This window comes from Electrophorus electricus, chromosome 8 (genome assembly GCF_041902795.1).
Source record: "Electrophorus electricus isolate QZ-2024a chromosome 8, ASM4190279v1, whole genome shotgun sequence".
NCBI lineage: Eukaryota > Metazoa > Chordata > Actinopteri > Gymnotiformes > Gymnotidae > Electrophorus > Electrophorus electricus.
In genome coordinates, this window is record NC_137504.1 from 9,552,501 (window position 1) to 9,574,624 (window position 22,124).

General features: G+C 51.2%; 1 protein-coding gene across 6 annotated transcripts in view; it reads left to right on the plus strand.

The window, feature by feature from the left end:
- Window positions 1-22,124, plus strand: part of nrg2a (neuregulin 2a) — a 64,544-nt gene that overhangs the window by 5,420 nt on the left and 37,000 nt on the right. Inside the window, exon 1 of one of the 6 annotated variants that reach the window (XM_081719256.1) lies at window positions 15,942-16,218. The exons of the other annotated variants lie outside the window; for them this stretch is intronic. Coding sequence (XP_081575382.1) covers window positions 16,134-16,218 — 85 coding nt within the window. The 5' untranslated portion in view covers window positions 15,942-16,133. Of the gene's footprint in view, window positions 1-15,941; window positions 16,219-22,124 lie in introns of those variants that run through there. 6 annotated transcript variants of the gene reach the window in all.

Consider the following 22,124-nt stretch of genomic DNA (forward strand, 5'->3'; position numbering starts at 1 on the left):
TCTCTCTCCCACTCTCTCTCTCTCTCTCTCTCTCTCTCTCTCTCTCTCTCTCTCGCTCTCTCTCAGCCTTGTGCTCACACTCCAACCCAGCCATCAGGCGTCCTGCTGTCTTCACAACCTGCGAGTGCACCATGCCAGCGTATTGCGCAGCAGGGCTGAGCAGAAGCTAGGTGTTGTGGCCGGACCTAATCAAATCTACACTATGGCCGACTCTCATTGCGACCTGGTGAATAACCTTCCGAAACTTACAAACAAGTATATTATTCCGAGCGACGTGTTATATAACCATCACTGCTTTTACTTCATCATAATTGTGCCGAGGATGAGTGAGATGCCAAGTTAGGTCATTCTTAAACTGTATCGCACGTGCTTCCTTTATTGCTCCAGGCCTGAACAAAACATTTTATGTGGTATAAAGTACATTATGAGTAATTATTGTTTAACATTTAATCACCATTATGTTTTCTGGGGCTAAGTCTGAATGAGGTCATTTTGGGCCTCTTTGTGGTTGTAGTCAGAGCTATCCAGTTAGGTCTTCATTTAACAAAATCTGATGCCCATGTGAGCGTACGCAGTCTACAAGCCATGGAGGAAAAGCAAGATCTATATAACAGTGACCTTCGCTGTTCCACAGAGAGATTTATTCACCATGCCGCTAGCTGAGGTGAAGGTAAACAGTCATTTAAGGAGCTGTTGGTTTGATTGTTAAGTGTCTGATTAAAAGTAGGTTATTGTAATTCGCTTTCCGCAATTACACTCTCAGGTCTCGTAGCGGTGGCAGCAAATTAGTCTCATGACGTGAAACGTCCTCTGTCACCAGGTGTAAGTGGGCAGCAGGTCTACTGAGACTGAGATACGTGAGCCTGTAACATTTGCTTTCTTACCCACTGAGCTGTGATTGTTTTTGCGTTTAAACACTGTGTCACGTTTGAATTGCGGGCATTGATTTTCTAGTCAGCACTTCTTGCATGTGCTCTGGCCGAGCGCAGTTTTAAAAGCTCACACTCCATAGGCCTCAGCACTCTGCACAGACTGTTCAACTTACACACACACACACACACACACACACACACACACACACACACACACCATGTATGCACACAAATGCATGCAGCAGTAACAGAAATTGTTATTAATTGCATAATTTTTGTTTCCAAACGCCGCGGAAGTCATTTCAGTCAGCAATAAAGTTGTTTTCGTTTGGATATCGGCAGTGACTTCCGCTTCTCCAAATCTATGAATCATGATGATTACCGCAGTAGTCCATGGCATTTCTCACCTCGATAACTAGCGCACACAATGAAGAGACGTTTTGGAGCAGAACAGCTTCCGACTCCGTTGCTGAGCAATCAGCCTTATGGGCTTCCCTGAAATAAAAGCCCCTCCACCTCACGCACTAGACAGCGGCTCTAGACTCTGAAATCGTAACCACACACCTTTGGTTTTAATGCGGTGACTGAGCAATTCACTGTAATTCCCGCACAGCATGCCACAAGATTAATAACCAAATAATAAGCCTGTGCCATAAGAGGTTAAAACATTTGCGCTCCCTGAGTCACACTGATCTAAAGGAGCCGGAGAAGGTCCCCGCGCAGGGGATGCTGAAACCTGCGGATGTTGCGCAAAAAGGGCGACGATCTTCACTCTGAGCTGCAGGCAGTATCTCTCTGGTTAGCAGTGGTATTTCACTCCGAGTGGAGCCAGGGAGCAAAGTGATGGGAGAGAAAGCGGATCTCGCCTGTATTGTCATTATTGTGATGGGCTCTTTCTGGTGGCCGGATTGAGGATCGGCGTTATGAAAAGGCACGATTGAATTAGGCCAACAATTTTGGAACTGAGGCAGCTCGGCAATATACGGCCTTCTCTGTTCTTCTGTAATGGTTCGTCACTGTCAGTCAGGCCCATTAATCACCAAAATCAAAGTTAAATGAAGGCTCAGCTGGATAATAGTGGCTGAAACGCCTCCTCCTACTGTGGGATTCGGAGCCGTCTGCTGGTTTAAGCAAAGATCAGGGATAGATTCAGCCGTTTCAGGGCCTCTATGGGTAAATGCCCTTGGTGAATTACAAAAGCACAAAGCTCTTGTCGGTCAGTTGTGTAATAAATGTGATGAGTTGTGCGCTGGTTGTGTGCTTGCGGGCAGGGAGCAAACTATGCGAGGCCATAAGGGTTTACAGGCTACGCCGAGACAAGCCTGCAAAATGCGTTGTCATTGACACGCTGTACATTTTCGGCAGTGGCTGTGGGGGTTTGCGGAGGGACCTTCGGGTGCACGCACTCTGGCTGTGTGAGACATATATTACCTTTCATTAAAGCAGTGGTGAGAGGTTTTTTTTAATTTTTTTTAAAGTAACATACAGTTATGACACAACACTTATATGTATGCATTTGTGGAATTTGTCAGTGTGGGAAGCTTTGAATTCGTGAGCTCTTTCTAAGAATCTGTACATCAGATTGAGACATCACTAAAACGGGCTAAAGGTAATCCAAGATGGCTTTATTTTAATGTAAAGAAATACTGGGAATTCTCTGTATGGAAAACTCTCATCGCTGATTAGTGTTTGGCAGAGTTGCAGAATAATGTTAGTTTGCCCTGATACTTTAGAAGACTGGATCAGAGGCCGGACTGTTTGCCCTGTTACTAATGCCTTTTGCTAGGTGACAGTATTGTAATAACGATTCTGCTTTGTCTTTCATTTGAACTCCAGGCTTTTCGTGGTACATATAGTTTCTGATCATGCCTGTGTTAAGTAGCAGGTGAATGCATCACACTGACCACACAGAGGCAGTATGTGAACAGGATTTTGTCTGGCCCAAAAACATTCCAAAAAAAGAGAGAGAGAGAGAGAGAGAGAGAGAGCGAGAGAGAGAGAGAGAGAGAGAGAGAGAGAGAGAGAGAGAGAGCCTGCGTGAACCCTGATGAAATAGAGTGACAGTGTTGCTCTCGCCAACCCTATCATTTAAACCCATTCAGACTGCACACAGTAAAAGAGCACTACATGAGTTTCAGATTTTCTAATCCCCAGTGGGAACGTGTTTGGAAGTGTGGCTACAGAGCAAACGGCAGCGGCGCACATACGCTCTGGGTTTTCTGCTCCGAGGGCGTTTGTGTTACGACGACATTCTCAAAATTGGAGACGTGGAGAAGGCCGGGTTCTTAGCTGGGTGAGTGATGGCCATCAGAGCCAGGTCTGGAACTGGCAAGGGTCCGCCCGGAGCCTCGGGTCTGCCAGGCTGGCCCTTCGGAACACCGTTGAGAGTGTGTTCAGCATTCCCGGCTCCATGAACCAGACAGCAATTTTGTTAAACAAGCTGTAATCGAGCCATGTTAGACCAAAGAACTATAAATCTCAAGTAAAATTGTGATAGTGGAAAGCATGAATAAGAAAATCTGGCAAATATTAGCTTTAACTCAGCTTACAACCCTTTCCTCTTAAAATACTCTGGCCGTTGCAGGAAACTGGCAGACTATGGAAGTGCTTGGCCGGGAGGCTGAGGGGGTGGTGTTGAGAGCAGAATTGCATGTTAATCTTTCCTGTTTGCTCTAGATATCCATGTTTTCTGTTCCCCCTCTGGCTGACTGAACAAATTCCAAGGGACAACAAGTGGCTGAAAAATTCTTAATTTCCCTCTGCGAAATCTCTATTTTAATCACTCCCGGCCAAACTATACCTCCAATATATTGTTGCAGGCAGAGTAGCTGTAGGAAGGTTCTTCCCTGTGGCTTATTTTGACCCTTATTCTCGGTTTCGCAATGCGCTTTTCAGTTATTTCCTGCTACTCTGTACTCGCTTGTTCCATATTCTCGCGGAGAAACCGATACTCCGGCTCATACCGGATTGATTACTTCTTGGAATGGTGGCTGTGGCTTCGACGCTCTCGAATCCTCTTCGCGGGGAGGATTTCTCAGATCACAGCGCAGTCGGGGGTCCTCCAGCACATCTCTCCCGCCGTCTCGCGCGTTCGAACGGCCGGCCTTCCCACTGGAGTCCACCTTTGCGGCCTAGGAAAGAGCCAGGCTCCGAGTCGCAGCGGAGGAGCGGCTGGAGTCTGCGAGAGAAAGGAGGAGAAGAGGGAAGGTGTGGAAGTAGCGTGGCAGCTGAATGAATAGATTCACTCGTCTGCTTCTTGCTGGGATGCTCCTCATCAACTATTCATCGGAGAGGCTCTGCGCTCTGCAGCACGGCATCTGCCGCTGAGCCGCCTGCCTCACACCACCCGCTGCCCACCGCCTCGGCCACCACAAGCATCACCGCCACCTGCAGCTGCGCACACCGCTGGTGGGCACTGCACTCCATGACCCTGACCCCAGCGCTCTACTCTCAGTTATTCTCACTCGCTTGCTCCCTCAGCAAAGACCATAGCACACTTCTAGCCTCTGTTACAGGCACAGCCTTTTTATGCGTGTTCTTTTATACGCATTAAATAAAATGGATCTCTTAAGTCTCAACGCGATCCCAGCATTATTGTAGTTCTGAGAGCTAAGGAGCTCTGCAATAATTATACAAAAACAGTGTAAAGACAAGGATTCGTTCCTCAGCTAGTTGAAAAGCTTTTATTTTGTAGCTAGGATTTTCTCAAAACAGCCCTGGCAAACTAGAGACACTAATAATGTTACACATTCCTTAGTAGAAGGTTTTTTTTACATAATACTGTAGTCAGGTTATGGGTAGAATCATCGACCTCTGGCATTCTGCGAGTTGAAGTACTCTGTATGTGGAGGTAACAACATATGGCAAGTAAATAAATGAATAAAAAAACAGGCAATAAGGAGATAAATCAGAAACTTTGTTTAGCTCTGTTAAGTTTAGCTGCTGTTTCTTCTCAGACATGTTTCAGTCCTTCATAATCCTGCTACACACGTTTCGAACAGTTCTTGGTGGAAAATTGGACAGTCCTTCAAGAAGAACAAACGCTATCATGTTAAATATTTGCCAGCCAGCCATGTTGGTTTTCTTCAGAGATAAACCCATCCAGATGTAGAGAAGAGACTAAAAGACAGCTCATTATTGTCTCCTCCAGCAGTCTGATGTCTAAATTCTGCACAGGGCTTCCCTCTGAGAGAGCGTTTCATTCTTTAAAATATATCATTGTAAAATTTGGGCTGTGTTCGTTTTGACATATAACCCTTTGCAGTGTCTGTGACTGTCAAGCTGTTAGTGATTAGAAATCTTGATTTGCTTTAGGAACTCAAACATTCTAGACAATGTAAACTATGTCCAACTATTCAAGTCAGTTATTCATGATTTGAAATAAAACATTTGTCTCTGTAGGTTAGTGAATAGAAGGATGTGCATTTCCACTATTATTAAAATCGATTGGGCCTCTAGTTTGCATCTGAAACTGGATATTATTGTGCTCTCGCAACATGCATGTGCAAGCATGCTAGCCAGTTTATTCTGCGCGCCATTACAAATGTGTGGCGTCAGTCGTTCCATTCTGTTTATGCACTTGTGTGGCCAGGGTGGCTCCGAAACGTGCACCTGCGCGATGAGACGGTTAGTGTGTTTGGGGTCGGGAAAAGGCCAGCAGCATCCGTGACAGGAGCCGGGCGAATGTAAAGGTTGCGCAACTGAAGGGACCAAGGGAGGACATGATGTATTTTTAATTCCCGTGGAGTGACAGCGCTTGAAAGAGGGTCTGCCAGCACTCCTGCTGCGACGTGTCCAGCCATGTTCCCCCCCACACACACCATCCACATCCCCGAGCCGTGTTTGTTTACTCGGGTATGTTGTAGGTGTGGACTGATGTGTGTCTTAACATGAAAGGGCTTAAAGAAGAATGAATGGCTTTGCTTTAGCTTGCAGTCGAAGGTGGGCAGCCTGAACTCCTCTGTCGCCCCTCCGCTCCTCGCCGAGCTCCACTGACCCATTGCGTTAGACGTCATACATGCTCGCCAGGGTTCTGTTCTGCTTCTGCTCCATATGCTGGTTGGAGAGCCTCTCAGCGTCGTGTGGCTCGGAATCTGCTCCTACAGTGCTGCTAATCTAATTACTTGGATGGCCTGCAAGGTCTTTTGGCCTCTGCTACAGAAACGGCAGCGTGCTTTCCCCGGATTTTCCAGTCCCGGCATGTCACCACAATGCTCATATTCCCTAGGTGCCCTTATCGTGTGTTGTTTTGGAAGGTTTCGTACAGTTTCCCTGCTCTCTCCCTTTCTCCTGGCAGTTTCCTGTTGCTGTCTCTCCTTCCAAGTTCACTGCTCCTTTCCCTGTCATTCTTCCTTCTCCTTGTCCATCCCTCCTCCTCCTCCTCTCTCGGTCCAGCGCCACTGGGATTGCGCGTGATGGCGAGGGGCGAGGGGCGATGGAGGGATGTGTGAGAGTGAGGGAGCGTGTGTGCTTGCGTGCTCCGAGGACGTTGCTGGACCTGCTCCCAGAACAGCGCCGGGGGCGGGGTGATGGACGAGCTGCCAGACCACGCAGTGATGCGTACAGGCTAATTTACCTTTCCTCCGCGTTTTCAAACACGCTCCGGCTGCGTTGCCGCTGCTGGATTGGTTTTTCCCCACTTACACACCTCGGGGTTTCTGTGGAGAGGCAATCCCCACCCCCCCAACCACCACATTCTACTGAATGGAAAAGCAAAAACCAATCAGTTGCCTCTCTGCCGAGCACCATCCAGGATCGGGGCGACCGTGGCCAAGAACGCAGAGCGTGTGTGTGGAGGTGTACTTTCATGACCTGCTTTCAGGGTTGTGGGTATTAAAGTGAGGTCATTAGAAGCAGCCTGGATGCAGGAGCACGTCTATCTGCTCTGGCAAACGGATGCTTCTTCCGCCCTGGTCCCCCTCTCATGTTTTTGTTGATAGATAGAGAGCAGGGAGTTTGAGGAGATGATGTGTGTGCGTGTGTGTGTGTCTGTAGATGTGCGTGTGCAGCACACTGGCTAGCCTGAAGCCGAGGTGGAAGGATGACTGGTGCTGCTTTTGTGTTTTGAACAGGGGAATTTCATCGAGTCAGTGTTCCTGTGTGCAAGGACTGTAAGGTTTTAGCTAATAATTTCGTGTTATATCTTGTCTGACGTGTAATAAACATGCAAAATCTGTAAGTTGGAGTGAAAGGCCAGAGCACTGTTTCACTGTTTCACTGTAATTTGTAATGGCAGCTAAGCGACCCAAGCAGATCAGTTTCCAGAATATAAGAATATCTTTCTGGAAATGCGAAAATTGCGATGGAGTGTCTTTGTCATTTTAATGCTTAATGGCAGATTACAATACGTAATAGAGTCGTGGCCTAAAATTGGTGGACTGGGAATTCTTAACTATTTGCATGACCCAGTTTGTGTGCAAAGTTATGAGAGTTAAGGTTAGGGGTGGTGGCAGGGGTGAGTGGCTCTCTTCTCTTCCTCAACAGCTTCATTACCACCATAATCCAACAGCATCTTTCTCACTCATACTAATTCCTGTAAATATTTGGTCAGATCATACGGGCAAACCCGTATTCTCCAGTGTGTTTCTGCGGGCGTTGCATTCCAAGATGTTTTCCTGCCAGAATATTTTATTATTTATGTTGTATTCCATAATTGCTGATACTAAAAATGCCTCTCTAAAGGTGTGAATGGTTTGTGCCATGACATAAGAGTTTTAAAGGAGATTCCATTCTCTTCTGTTTGGGAATAAGCCTGAATAAACTGTGTGTCTTCTTTTGGTGGGCAGCCTAATGTCGTTTGGACAGCGATAACAAACTTAGCTTCCAATACTCAGTACTGCAACAAAATCCCATTTGTACAGGAACGTAGACATAAATGAATCACTAAGTCCTTGCTAGCTTTGCTTTGCTGCTGTGAAAGAGAAAATTCACTCCTAGAAAGTTTACTCCTAAAGTGATATATCAAGGCATGCAAAACAAAACATGAGCTTATTCTTGAAAATGTGTGTTATTCACCAGCCCTGTCTCTCATCTGACCCCCCCGTAAATACATTAGGCGTGTCTGTATTTTGCTATTATAGTTGCTCTCTGGATCCTGTAGAATGCAAACTGTGCATTCTGTTGCACAGGAGGAAGCAAGTCAAGGTCACGGGTGTGGTCTCAAGCAGTGGGAGGAGCCATGCTTTAGGGCGTGGTTATAGGAGAATCCAAGGTTGTGGGCGTGGTCTGCAGGCCAGCAGGTCTCACTGTATCTCTTTACCTCCTCAATCCAGACCAGTCACAGACACTATTGTGCTCTCGCTTAATGCACGCCAGTTAAGGCTGGTGCATCACCGCTGGGAACATTCGTCACCTACCATGGCTATTGTAGCATGTATTCCATATTTTATTTGACTTAATTTTATGTTTCCTCCCTTTTCCATCTTTTTTTTCTCCCGTTACCGAGTTAACAGAGGCCCTGTGTAAGGAACAGGCTCTAATTACCTGTCACCTGACTGGTGATGTGTTCTTTCTGGAGCATTCCTGTTACTTTAAGCACTGCCTTTGTGATCACAGAGGCCGGCAGGCCTGTAATTATGTGCTTGCGTGATTTTTGTTCTTTTAGTGTGAACGCGTGCGTTGAACAACAACATGAAACTCTCTGTCCATTGCCTCAGTAATATATATATATAATCAAGTGGATGAGAGTATCGATCTGATTAATAGCGTACGGCAGGTTTTTTTCATTATATACAAGGTCACTTGCTGCTACTGCTGTGGGACACTGTGCAAACCATCAGCTTTGTCAATTTTTTGTGGTGTTTAATGTGTCCTGACCCAGACCCAGACGATCTTCTCTTCATGGCCTCGTGGCAACCGCTACCTGGTGGATTTCCTCATGGCGTGAGCGGGCGCTGCAGCGGCATGAGCGTAGTGAGTGTATCACAGGCCGCTGAGCTCGGAGGCAGCCCAGACTCACCCGGGGCTTCCTGCCCGGGCCTCATGGGGCTCGCGGGGGCTGTTTTGACACCCGTGTGGAGAGGCCACGCACTCGATTTCCCCCCCCCCATCTTCACTCCAGTTTTATCTGGAAACCACTTTGATAGAACAGACACCCCCACCAGGTCTCCAGAGGTCTGGCCTTCAGGCCAGCCAGCCAGACAGGCCAGAGCCGCTGTTGTTCGGGAAGGCTCTGCATCATTGCAAAACAAATGGCGTGATAAGCAGGGCCCTCGATAAGACACCACTCCTCGGTTCCAAGCGAAAACACGCATGCAAATGACTGGTGGAGGGATGTATGTGTGTGTGTGTGTGTGTGTGTGTGTGAATGTGTGTGTGTGTGTGTGTGTGTGTGTGTATATGCAGACTGGGAGCTTCCTCAGTGTGACATGTTTGTGCCGAGCTCTGAGTACATTCTCAAGATAACGGCAAAGCTGTGAGTGCGCTAGGAATGCGATCCTGATTGGAGGATTGGGGGGTGTGCAGGGTGTGTGTGCCCACACCGCCCGCCTTCAATAAGCGCCGGCCTGCTCCTTCGTTGCCAGCGTTTACATTTGCAATCAGCCTGCCTGTCAGAAGATCCTGCCACAGTACCCCCCCCAGCGGCCCGGCGTGCGCGGGACCCCCAGTGACTGGTCGGGCCCGCAGGTGGGTGTGCTCGTTAGCCGAAAAGGCCGCGCGTACACCAGCAGCTGTGGCAGTTGGTGAGCAAGGCAGGCCGCTCCGTGATAGCCCACACTCGAGCGTCTGACACCATGTGCATGTGTTTGCCTTAAACTGGCGAAGACTACGTGGGCGCGTGTTTGTTAAACTGTATGAGAGCGTGTGGGAGTGTGTTTGTCTGTTCATCTGAAAGTGGGAGAGAGAGAGAGAGAGAGAGAGAGAGAGAGAGATGGAGCAGATCTTCTCCTGCCAGTATCTGCAGTGTGACGGGCTGAGCTCACCCAGGCTGCGTCACGCGGTTCTGGCCTGACTAACCGACTGACGGCGGGGGCCGAGTATGTGTGGCTGGTTTTGACTCACGTCGGGCTCGTCTGTTTACCTTTCAAAGCACTGGCACTTTCAACGCGATGATGTTTCGCGCTAATCCACGGCACAGGGCGACTCGGAGGAGTCTCCTCTCTGCTGTCCTTTGGCAAGCAGGAAGTAGCTATTCCATCTCGCGAACCGCGTCGTGACTCTGCTAAGACTGCTCAAACGCGAGGGGAGGAACATTGGTAACGAGGGGATTAGTGAAAATATTAGAGCAGTCTAGATTCATAACATAAACATAAACAGGCTAGGGTCATAAGCAACAGGTACTGCATATAGTCCAATGGGAACTATAGTCCAATGTTGAGAAACAGCATCAGTCACGCGTTCCGCCTCCCCAGCTCTTGGGAGTTGGAGTGCCTGGTCAGGAACCCAAGCAGTAGGAGGTGGCCCGGCCCTGGACTGCATTGTGCACAGGGAGCGTGACACACATTTGTTGTGTTTGTTTGTCAACAGCATGACGAAGGCAGCCACAGGGCCAGGGTCACCTCCGTTTCTCCTGACAGGCTGCTTGCTCCTCCCCCTGGTCACCTCTGTGACGCTCTGCTCACAGGGAGGTGTTAAGGCTTTCACACACAAGGCAGGGCAGGGGCATTTCAACACCGGCTCGGTACAGAAGACCACAAACGACCCCTGAGCGGATCCGGACGTCGGAAGGCTTTTGAAGCTGGCGCGTGGAAAGATTCGTGGAAGCACTCATCGGGCTGCCAGTGCCCGCTCGTGCCCTATTGGCTGTTGTGTTGCTATGCGTCTTCGAGCGCCCGTCCCCCCCTCAGGAATCACGAGCACGTCTGTGCCATCCGGCAAGCGCCGCGTTAGGGCTCATCCCGTCTCTAGCCCTCCCCACATAGCCCCATTAATCAGCTAATGAGTTGAATGCTTGCAGGAGTCCTACATGGGGGAGTGGGGGGGGGGGGGGGGGCAGAGCCGAAGGCCGAGAGCCGCGGGGGAGGGGGAGCGGCAGCGGGGAAGGGCTTCAGGCTGTGACAGGTGCGTGATTGACAGCTGTGAGATGGGACACGTGATGGAATCGCAACTTGACGGAGGCCTTGAGCGCTGTGCACTCTGCAAGTCAGCCTCGTTCTCTGGTTCCTGCCTTTTTTCCTCTCTCTCTCTCTCTCTCTCTCTCTCTCTCTCTCTCTCTCTGTGTGTGTGTGTGAGTCGGCTCGGCTGGGAGGCAGCAGCATTACGTTAGCCTGCAGACAGAGCTGAGGCTCTACCTCATGGACGTGGTGTTTTCATGTGGTGCCACTGCAACATCTCTCTCTCGCTTTTATTCCCTTTCTCCCTCTCTTTTCTCTCTCTCTCTCTCTTCCTCACTTTCTCCCTCTCTCTCCCCCTCCCTCTCTCCTGAATGGTTTCCATGGTGACAGCTGTGCTCTGCGGAAACGGAGTCCACGCCAGAGCAGCTCGCCGTTAAGCTCTGATACGCACGCGCTCACTCTCACCCATGGAATCGAGGACCCGCGCGTTACGGCATGGGCACATATGCGGGTGCATGTGTGGAGTAGTCATTCGCGAACACAGTCTCGGCAGCCAAACTCTCGCACGTTCGTCCGTTTGCCTGCGGAATGCGCAAATGTGCACCTTTCATGCTTTCGGCGAGCTTGCTCAGTCAGTTCTGTCACACGAGCGCTCCTCTGCAGTACCGGGGCGAGCCTCTCCTGCTCCGTGCGCACGCACGCACGCACGCATGCACGCACACCTGAGTCTCCTCCCCCTCTCCGACAGTGGTGTCAGAGATTTTAGCAGTGGTGGTGGATGGTTGCCCGTGTGTTTGTGTGTCTGTGTGTGTGCGCATGCATGTGATAGAGAGAGAGAGAGAGCCTCTGCTGACCTTGAGAGAGGGGGCTTTCATCAAAGCCTCAAGACGTCGGTCATGTCTGAGAGGACAGCTGCTCCAGCCCCGCTGTTCCAACACGCCCACACAGGGACTCGCTCCGGCCTGTGGGCCGCCCCTGGCCCCTGTCGGAGGGGGTTGGGGGTTCCATGTGAACGGGTCCCTGTTGGCGTGCCAGAGTACCTGTGATTGTTTGCAGACCTGCTACTCTCAGCAGAGAGGTTGGCTGGATTTTGCCTGGCTCTGTTTGGCAACATTAGTCACAGTTCTCGTTACACTCCGCTTTGTGATTAACTATCGGCGGCATCAGCCGACCCCGAGCCTTCACCTTCCCGTCCTGTCGGTGGGCGGGTTTGGGCTTGGCCCCGCCCCTCTCCCCAGCGTCCCGTCCCGAGAACTGCTCGCCCGTCTAAACAACCAGACGGGTGTTTGAAACCATTAGGTCTGTGAAGATAAACTCCCACGCTGGCGAACCGGCAGCGGCGTCTCAGGGCGGTCCATGTGACGATGTGCAGGTTCCGTGCAGCGCCGGAGGGAGGGTGAGAAGGACAGGGTGCTTATCTTGTTCCATCTGGGAGGAAGAGTTGGGGGTAGGGGCTTGGGGGGGTGAGGTGGGGTGGCGGTATGTGGGAAGGGAGAGAGGGGCCTAAGAGGCAAAATTGGGGCCTGCGAAAGAGGGCCAGTTCGGGGGTAATCTGACCCCCGACTCGCAAGGAGGTGTCTCCAGATTCTTTTTATTTACTTTTAATGTCGAGCGTCTCCACCCTGCCGATCCCAGCCGCGAGTGCCCGGGGGCAGTAGCTGCTGAGAAACAACAGATGCTTCTTAATGGAGGACAAAGTCGCGCGGTTTGGATGTCGTTTTGTTAAAATAATGAGAGAGTCAGCAAGTGTGTGTGTGTGTGTGTGTGTGTGTGTGTGTGTGAGAGAGAGAGAGAAGAAACCATGTGTATGTGTGAGGGAGGAGATCCCATACACCGTGGGACCTCTGGCGTGTTGGGTTCTGCACCGTAACAGCCTCGTGTGTGTGTAACAACGCCTCTGTTTATCATAACCTTTCCTTCCATTTTCCGAGTTGCTGCCAGTTGCCATTGCCCTGCCTCGGTGCCTCCGCCTCATAAACATCTAGTATGTGTGACGGGAGCGCGCCGTGCGTCACTGCCCAACTGCACTGCCTCTGTTTGTGACACCTACAGACAAGGGAACTGTTGCTTCCAGTGAATTTGCTTTTCATGTCACTGACTACACACACACACACACACACACACACACACACTCGCAGACACACACTCGCAGACACATGCACACATGTATGCAGTGCCAAAGACACAAGTACCAGAAGATAACAAGCCCGGTCTTGCCTGGCAGTGTGGGAAGGGTGTTCTCTGACCCACACCCGGAGCTACAGTGCTACAGTCATTACCACTGACAGATTCGCTCACCATGGGGTAACTGTTGGACACATCCCTACCTCCCACAACCCACACACACACACACACACACACACACACACACAGGTAAATCCACTGCGCACCCACCCCCATTGGATGTTACATGGCCTTTGAAGTTGTCTGAGTGAAGGATTGTGCTGAGTGGCCTGGCCTGCTGGAACATGACCCTCCTGCCTGCACTCACACCCACACACACACACACACACACACACACACACACACACATACACACACACACACACACACACACACACACACCCTCTTCCGAACGGGAGGGCGAACTGGCAGCGTGACTCATAAGATTCGCAGCTCCTCACCGGGCCGAACGACCTCTACACACACGTTTATTTTCTGGTTTCTGTCACTGCGTAGGTGTTGAAGCGAAACCAGACCGTTCTGATCACGCCGAGGTGCTACAGCCCAGCAGGAAGAGTAGGGAGAGGGAAAGGGAGTAGGAAAAGAGAGAGAATCGGAATAGGAATAGGGAAAGAGGATACAAAGGGGAAGAGGGAAGAGGGAAGAACAGTAGGAATTGGAAGAGAGAGAGGGAGCAGGACCAGGGCAAGGACCTTCTGCTGAAAATGCCAGATTTGCGTTCATGTTATGACGCTGGGGCGCCTTTGTCCCAGTCGAATAGCGGGTGTTTACGGAATGACATCATGTCGGAGCAGAAATGTGGCAATCGGCAGATCGGGGCACCCAGGCGCATCTTGATAGAGATCCTTTTTTAAGGAAGCCCTTATGCACACCCTGTTATGATCCTCTATCTCCTGCTCCTAATCTGAGCTGAGGTATCCGGGCCACAAAGGCCGGGTTTGGACGCACAGCCACCCACTGTTATCTGGACTTAGCGCTCGCTCCGGGGTTTCCAGGTGTGGGAATGAGATCCAGCCCCCTGCAGATGTTGCGAGTTCTCCCCGCCGCAGCTGTAGCATGTTCACCACCGCCCTCGGACAAGCGTCCGTCATCTGCCCGCATCGCTGGCTGTCGTTCCCAGCCACGCTTAGGAACGGCTTGTCTCCGCCGCAGATCCACAAGAGCGGAAGCTCACTGATGGTTGGGGGACAGGCTGGTGATGAGGTGTGAGGTGGAGGAATGACAGACGTGGATATGATCATCAAGGGGATTATTTGAACTGCCCCTGGCCAGCTGCCAAGCGGGGCTGAGCTCTTTTTAGTCACCCACATGGGAGACCTGCTTTACCTTTACAGTTTTTACATTTATTTTTACCATTGAAATCTGATTCTTTGATCCTTTACTTTGTTGTGTTTTTTTGTCTCTCCTTTCTCCTTTATCCCTTTTCTTTCTGTCATTCTGGGTTTCTCTCTCTCTTTGTCCATTTTCTCTATATCCTGCAGCTCTGCTCTTTCGCGCGCACCCTCGCGCACCCTTCTGTCTTATCACTCTCCTCTCGCATTTCCCGGGCTGAGGTGGGGACCACTGGCTGCTCTGGATATGCTAAGCAGGAGGTGGAGGTGGAGGGTGGATATACTCAGGAGGAGGTGGCATGCTCAGATGACCAGGAAGGCCACAGGGTGGGGCGGTGCCGTCCAAACCTCCAGCCCTTTAACCTTCCTAGTACGTGTGCCGCGATCAGGTAAATCAATGGACCAATAACGCACCTTATGCCCGCAGTTAACTGACGGACACGCCCGACAGGACGCGGCGTATCACTTTATCGGCGTGTCCATGCGATGTTCTGCAGTTAGCTGCGCTATCTGGTCTGGCAGCGGCTCCTACGGATCATCCTTCGAGCCCTCGAGGTTTGCGATCACATGCGGGCAAGTCTGTTTGGGGTGAACGCGTAAACGCGCACAGAAGCGCCGCTCCGGCGGAGGAGAGCGCGGGGGTGCGGCGTCGGAGCGCCAACCGCAGGTGAGCGCGGGGTGGTCGGCCAGGGGGACGAAGAGTGTGGGCGGGCAGAAGGGTGTAGGGCGGGGGTCATAGCCGTCGGCCTGAGCTCTCAAGCCGCGAGGTTTCGGCTGAGACCGCAAACAAGACGTGAGCAGGGAAAAGGACCGGGAGAGACAAGCTGGGACTCGCTTACGGTAGAGGGTGGGGGGCTGGGAGCTTGAGATGCGTGGACAGCGAGGGGAAACGGAGCGATCGCGCGAGGAGGTCGGAGGGGGCTCTGTCTACCAACAGCTGCCAGGTTTTCTTAGGCCTCTTATCCGGCAACGGGAGCGGAGCGTTGGGATCACTGGATGCACATTCTGGTTTGGCTGCTGCGTCATTCATTGCAGGGCGCCTGTTTCTTGTGGGGCGCCTCGGGGGCACACTGTGAGCTGGTTTGGTCACGGCCGTGCAAGACGAGCTCTCTCCCGTGTGGGAGGGGCTGGGGAGAGGCTCAGGGAGACTGATGGGTGTGTGTGTGCACGCGTGTGGGTGGGTACGTGGGGGCACATGTGCGGCTTGGGGTGGGCGGGGGTAACATCTCTCCGCCCCTCTCTGTCCCAGCCCGCTAACGCACTACCCTTTGACCTGCGGCCTGGGGGAAGCCCGCCGAGGCAGGTGAGTGAGCCCCCCACTCCCCGTGGCTCCCTCTGTCCCAGGCAGGAGCTCCGGCCTCAGGCCTGGAGGACACCACGCTTCCAGGCACGGAACAGTTAATTGCCTGACAGAAAGGGAAATGCCTCCCTTGCTCCCTCCCCTTCTCTGTCTCGCGTACTCCCTCTCTCCCTCTCTCTCTCCCTCTCTCTCTCTCTCTCTCCACACTATCTTCCCGTGCCTGTGTTCTCGCTCTGTCATGCTGTAAGTAGGTGTTTCCCTGTGTGATGGGAGCGAGGGTATATAGGGCACCAGAGCTCCGACAACTCCAGAGTCTCGTGTGCGCCTGTCACACACTCCCTCTAGGACCAGCGGTGGGCTTGTGGTTTTTTTTCTGCCACCTCCCTCCCACATCCCCCCCCCCACCGCCCGAGCTTTTTACCCTCCAGCGGAATTGCGCTTTTTTTTTAACACCATGTCTGAGGGGAAGAAGAAGGAGAGGAGCGGGAAGCGGAGAGGAAAGAAGGAACGCGACAGAAAGAGCCCTATTGCCAACACAGGTAACAAACAAAGGCACCACAGTGGCGAAGGTGTGTGTGTGTGTGCGTGCGTGCGTTGCTGCGCGTGGTACGGACGAGGGAGGGGTGCAAGGCTCGCGGCAGGATCCCTCACCTTGTCTTGTCAAAGCTTGCTGGCTGCTTTGTCATACGGGAGGACTTCCTAAAGCGGGCGGCGTGTCCCGACACATCCCTGCCCTGCGCAATCGCGCATGAATGAGCGTGTGTGCTGCGTGAATCGGGCCAAGCCCTCTTACGTGCTACTCCTCCAGGCGAGCTGACGGTCGTTAAGCCCACTCCTGCCTTCTGCCACCATAGTGTGCAACCCTCAGCGTGGGCGTGCCTTTCCCCCTCGCGTGCGTACTCACACGCAGGCGCTGGCGTGGCTCAGCCGTCCGGAGCGGGAGCTGTTGCGTGTGGGCTTGGCAGCCTTTTGCTGCGGGGATGTGCGCGCTACGGATGCGACGTTGCGGCCCCGCGGCGGCGGCTGTTTGAATGGGTGCTAGTGAGCGGCGAGCTCTTGCACGGCCGCAGGAGTGCTGAGTCTCTATCCTCTAGTTCTCCCTGTTCCTCTCTGTGTCAAAGTTTCCGCAAGCCACGGCTTGCCACTGCAGTCTGACCTCAGGGTCGAGGAGGGAAAAAGCTTATTTTCAGTACACAAAGGTTATTGTCCCATCATCCCTGGGTTTTCCTAGTTCGGTCCCTCGCTCATTTATGCTCCAGTCTGAGACTTGATCTCAATAGAATGCATCACACACTCAGACTCAGAGATTTACCTTCATCTGAGATCCCCCCATTAGATTAGTAGTTCAGAGAAACAGGACGCAGTGTTGTATTGTCTGCTCATCCCTCAACCCCCAACCCCCATCCCCCAATCCCAACCTTGCATCAATTTCCAGGTTCTTTCTGGCCATCCAGGGAGTTTCCCTATTGCCCCATTGCCCAGGGCCACTTTGTGCGCCTTCCGACAGACAATCCTTTTGTTATTCTTTGCACTTCTCTCATTGTTGTGTTCCTGAATTTTGGGTGACATATGGTCTGGCTGGTGTTGAATTGCGCTCACACGCGACCTCCTTGCACGCAAGCCTAATTTAACACACGGCCCGTCCGAGGCCGGCCCCCGCAAGCTGCACCGCAGCAATGCATGGACATGGTGGTGCATGGACCCAGCAGAGTGCACATGCATTGACCCAGCGGTACATTGGACCCAGTCGTGCATGGAGCCAGCAGTGCATGGATACAGCCGTGCACGTGCATTGACCCGGCTGTGCACGTCCCCAGCCGGCTGTTGTCTTCACACAATGCTAATCTCTTCTGCTTTGTCTGGTGGAAACAAAGCAACAACCAGGAGCAGGAAAAGACAGAGTGTGGGAGAGCTCTTCACATAGCCTCCCCCGGGAGGCCCACATCAACCATGTCACCAGCTTCACTTAGCACTTCCTGTTCTTTTGCGCCGATGTGCCAATAAGCGCAACTGCCTTGAAGCAGAGCCATATAGGAAAAACCCAGCCAGCCAATGATTGACTTGCTTTACCAAGACGGTGTGTTGCAGTGATCCATTCTGTGGCTTAAAGGTTTGTTTTTTGAGGAAATGTATGCGATACATTGATGGATTTGAAATGCTCGGTGAACTTGAGGAAATGATTAAAACAGCAAGCTGACAGAAGGGCAGGTGTTCAGCAGGGTTTTGTTTCTCTTCTGGTGACTTTTAAAGTAGAGATGGGAAGGCAGCTGGTCCCTTGTCACTGTTCACTCTCTTTGCTGATATTCTTGTGCTTTCCTAAGTTATCAGCTAAAACCATATACTGGTTTTTTGTTTTTTTTCCTGACACGTTTCGTTTCCTGTGTATTTTTCACATTAAACAGGTTGAATTGGCTGGATAGGAGCGCTTGAGAATAAAAAGTCCAAGTCTCATTTTCTGGTGTGTGATAACAGAGGCGTATTCATCCAAGGTTTACTGCGATCATATTTAATTACGAGATTTAAAATGCCTCTCTTTTTTTTTTTTTTTTTTTTTCCACGGCCCTGATCTGGTCCAAATTTAGCATCGTCTGCTAGAGGAGGAAGAAGAAGACAAAACAGACTTCTCACAGGCCTCCTGTGCTACTGGAAACCACTTTAGCGTTGTTGGGTTTGGATGTTGGAGGCGGGGCTTGTGTTTAACCTGCAGCGTAGCAACGCTAAAACCTTATGAAGGCGGTGGAAAACAGGGCGGTGTGGCGGCCCCGGAACCACACTGCCCCGTGGCCCCTCCCCCACAGTGGCTGCGCCGAGGCGGGGAATGACCTGCGGCAGGCGGAGTGACGGGAGAGCTGCAGTGCTCGGCTGGGGGACGAGAGTGGGAGACGAGAACGGGGGAGTTGGGAAGTTGGGAAGTTGGGGGGGGCGGCGGGGTGTGCTCCCAACTCCTGGAAAGACGTTCCGACTTCCTTGCCAGGTCATGCTGTACTGCTGCAGTATTTTATATGAATTTTCCCGTTTTGCATGTGATTGTTGCTTAACTTATAGGGGTTCACTTTCTAATGATTATGAAGCTACTTATGGGTAGACATAATCCTTTTATAGACAAGGAAATGTTTCTGTTTCTGCAAGCCACAGCTTGGTAAGGAAATGTAACTAGAATGGAGCCTCATATGGTGGCATCTTTCATGGCCTGACAGATATAACGCTTGTTCATGCACCATTCATGCACTGCGCCCATTGGATGTGCCCACCGAATATCTAAATTTTTCTATAATACATATGCAGAATTTAGGTGCAACTAAAGGGTTTGATTGTTAGGTTCAGTGGTGCTTAATTGTGCTTTGCTGTTAAAGTAGAGTTGTGAATTGATGGACTTTTCGCATGAGGTGAGCCTTAAAAAAATTGGTATGTATAGCGGTGTGTATAGAATTATGTTAACAAGAACCTCGGAATTAAGTACGGTGTAGCTGAGAGGTGTTTCTCCCAATGGTGCACCTTAAACCAAATTAATTAGTATCATATAGTTTCTTATCAATTACAGCGTCCCATGATTCAGTTCCAGACGCGGATGAGAACCCTCAGCAGATGAAGAGATATCCAGTTGTCCTGAAGCCTTCGGTTCTTTGGTCTTGCACGACTGAGCGAGCATCGGCTGTGCTCCAGCAGCGCCGCAGCTCTGGAGCTCACGCCGCTGCTCGGCAGAGCGCTGTCGATCCCAGAGTTCCCCGGAAAGCCCAGTTCTCCGCACACGTCAGAGGGTGTCTAAGGGTCTCGTAGCATGTTCTGAAATACAACATCGAGTTTTTTGGCTTCTTGAGAAAACAGAGATGGCGGCGTATGCTGCATGTGATCACCGCGGCGCTGGGCCTCTTTCATAAACCCCCACCCACCCACACAGCGGCCGGGTTCCCTTGGCTACAGGGTGATTTACAGGGTGAGTGTTCAGGCTGAACCTTGGCACCAACCCCAGGGTTATGCCTTTCCAAGTCATCTCTGAGTAACGGGCCGGGTTGCGGAGAGAGTGTTACACGGCTTGGGCAGTGTGACGGCTGAAGAACTAGCCGACCTGTGGGCAGTGGTGGAGGGCCTGTGACCCCCAGCACACAGGCAGTGCTCCTCGACCCGCCACAGGTAGTGTGCACACGCAGCTGCCCAGGTTCTTCTGTGCCACTCAACTGAGACGTCCTCCACTTCTGCATGCAGAGGACAAGCATTAATGACTACGGGCTCTATAGCTTGTGTTTTTTGTCCAAAATTCAACCAAAGCCTCACAGACCCAGTTTCTTAATGGCTTCAAAGCAACAGTTTGTTCTGTGTGTTGTGCTTTATATTTGGTTATCTTCCAATGCAATGCACGGTTATGTTGTTTGAATGAGTGTGAGAAGAAGGTAGGAGGCTCAGGGAAAGCTCAGCACAGCATGTCTGGTGTAGCTGTTAAACGCTTACAGTTGTCCCAGCCTCTCAGAATCTGGGGTTCTGTCCTCTGTGTGTGTGTGTGTGTGTGTGTGTGTGTGTGTGTGTTTGTGCGTGTGTGTGTAGCAGGCTCTTGGCCAGTGTGTGCTCTCTACAGTCCATACAATGAGATGTTTCTCAAGCTGTCAGAACAACTATGAGGGGGCAAGGCCCACATTACACTATGTAACCCACTCTCCCTTAAAGGGTGTCAGACACTATTACAGTGACCCCTCCCTACTACAGGGACCCCTCCCTCCTTAAAGGGTGTCAGACACTATTACAGGGACCCCTCCCTACTACAGGACCCCTCCCTCCTTAAAGGGTGTCAGACACTATTACAGGGACCCCTCCCTACTACAGGGACCCCTCCCTCCTTAAAGGGTGTCAGACACTATTACAGGGACCCTTCCCTACTACAGGGAGCCCTCCCTCCTTAAAAGGTGTCAGACACTATTACAGGGACCCCTCCCTACTACAGGGAGCCCTACCTCCTTAAAGGGTATCAGACACTGCTACAGATACCCCTCGCTCATAAAAGGATGCGAGAAACTACTCCAGGGACCTCCAGGAGTCTCTGAGGTGTTACCTGCTAAACGCCGTCTTACTGATTGCTTCACACCCCTTTGTACATAAGATACACAGGCTCAGGGTGACACTGGGAGCAGGAACTCTGTCACCGCAACCCAAGCGCCACAAGGAAGCATGTCGCAGACTCCTCGGGCATCCGTGCTGGTCCACTGGCCTCAGTCAGCACGTGGAAGGCTGGAGTCAATCCAATGAACGAAATTTAGCATCCACGATAAAAGGGCTACTTGTACTGGGACGGGGAAGTGGGCCAGTCATTCCCAGACCGGACTGACTGGGGACTGCTTTAGCTCGCCTTTGTCTAGAATTTTAATTGAAGTCATTACCCAGGTATACAAAGCTGTTTATGTCCTGTGGCGCATTTGCAGCGAGCAAGCGTGTAAAAAAAGACCAGTGAGTGCGTTGTTTTCCCTTGCCGAGCTGCCTTTGAGGCGAGTGGATGACTACAGCATGTGCGGTGGCATACATTTGAGGAAAAAAAACAGAGGTGAAGTGAGACGATCCCGGCCGCATTACCATCTTGCTTTTCTTCACGCGATATTGTATTTAATCTTTGCCTCGTGATACGTCCCGCGCACACGCTCTCGAGTGCCGGTGTTATCGGGTGCACAGACGTGCTTCCGGCGATGACCTTGCGCTGGAAACGCCGGCGGCCGTGGCCTCGGGGTGCAGGCCCCCGTCCTGACTCCTGCCCTGGCCCAGCTGCTGCCTTGGTCCCGCCTCCTGAGCCTCGTCCTCGTCTTCCTCCTCCTCCTCCTCCTCTCCGGCCCCGCAGCACGGACTCCTCCGGGCCGGCCGGTCGGACACACGCATCAGATCTGCTTCAGCTATTTAATATTCGATACAGGAAGGTATTTTACTTCCTGTTAGCGTCTGTTTGCAGGATTTTTGGTTTTCGTTTTGGGTTTTTCTTTTGGAATGCGTATATTAGCAAAGCTGTAATGCCAGCTGGGTGGATGTCACTTCTCCTGCCTATCTGCACTTTCCACAGTGACAATAGCTGGTAAAGTATTAGTACAATCAAAATTTTGTTCCCCCTAAGACAGTGACAAGCAGATGTAGGGGTGAGAAGGATTTGTTTTTACTGGGTGTTTAAAGTGTCACGTTTCAGTAATTGCCGTTTTAGATCCCTGCTAGCTCTTTCCCACTACTGGAAATTAGAAAACAACAATAACAAATTGTGAATAGTGATATCTAATATACATAGTCATTACCTGAAACATTCATGAGGCACAAAAGGAAATTATGTTAATCCAGTCAGCTATGAAATCTGACCCATGTGCTCGGAGTGAGGAACAAAAGCATGCAGTGTAATTATGCGAATATTTTGCAGTGTCAAACCTAGCTGAGCATCGAACCTAACTCAGTGTCCAAACAAACTCAGTGTGGAACCTAATCCAGCCTC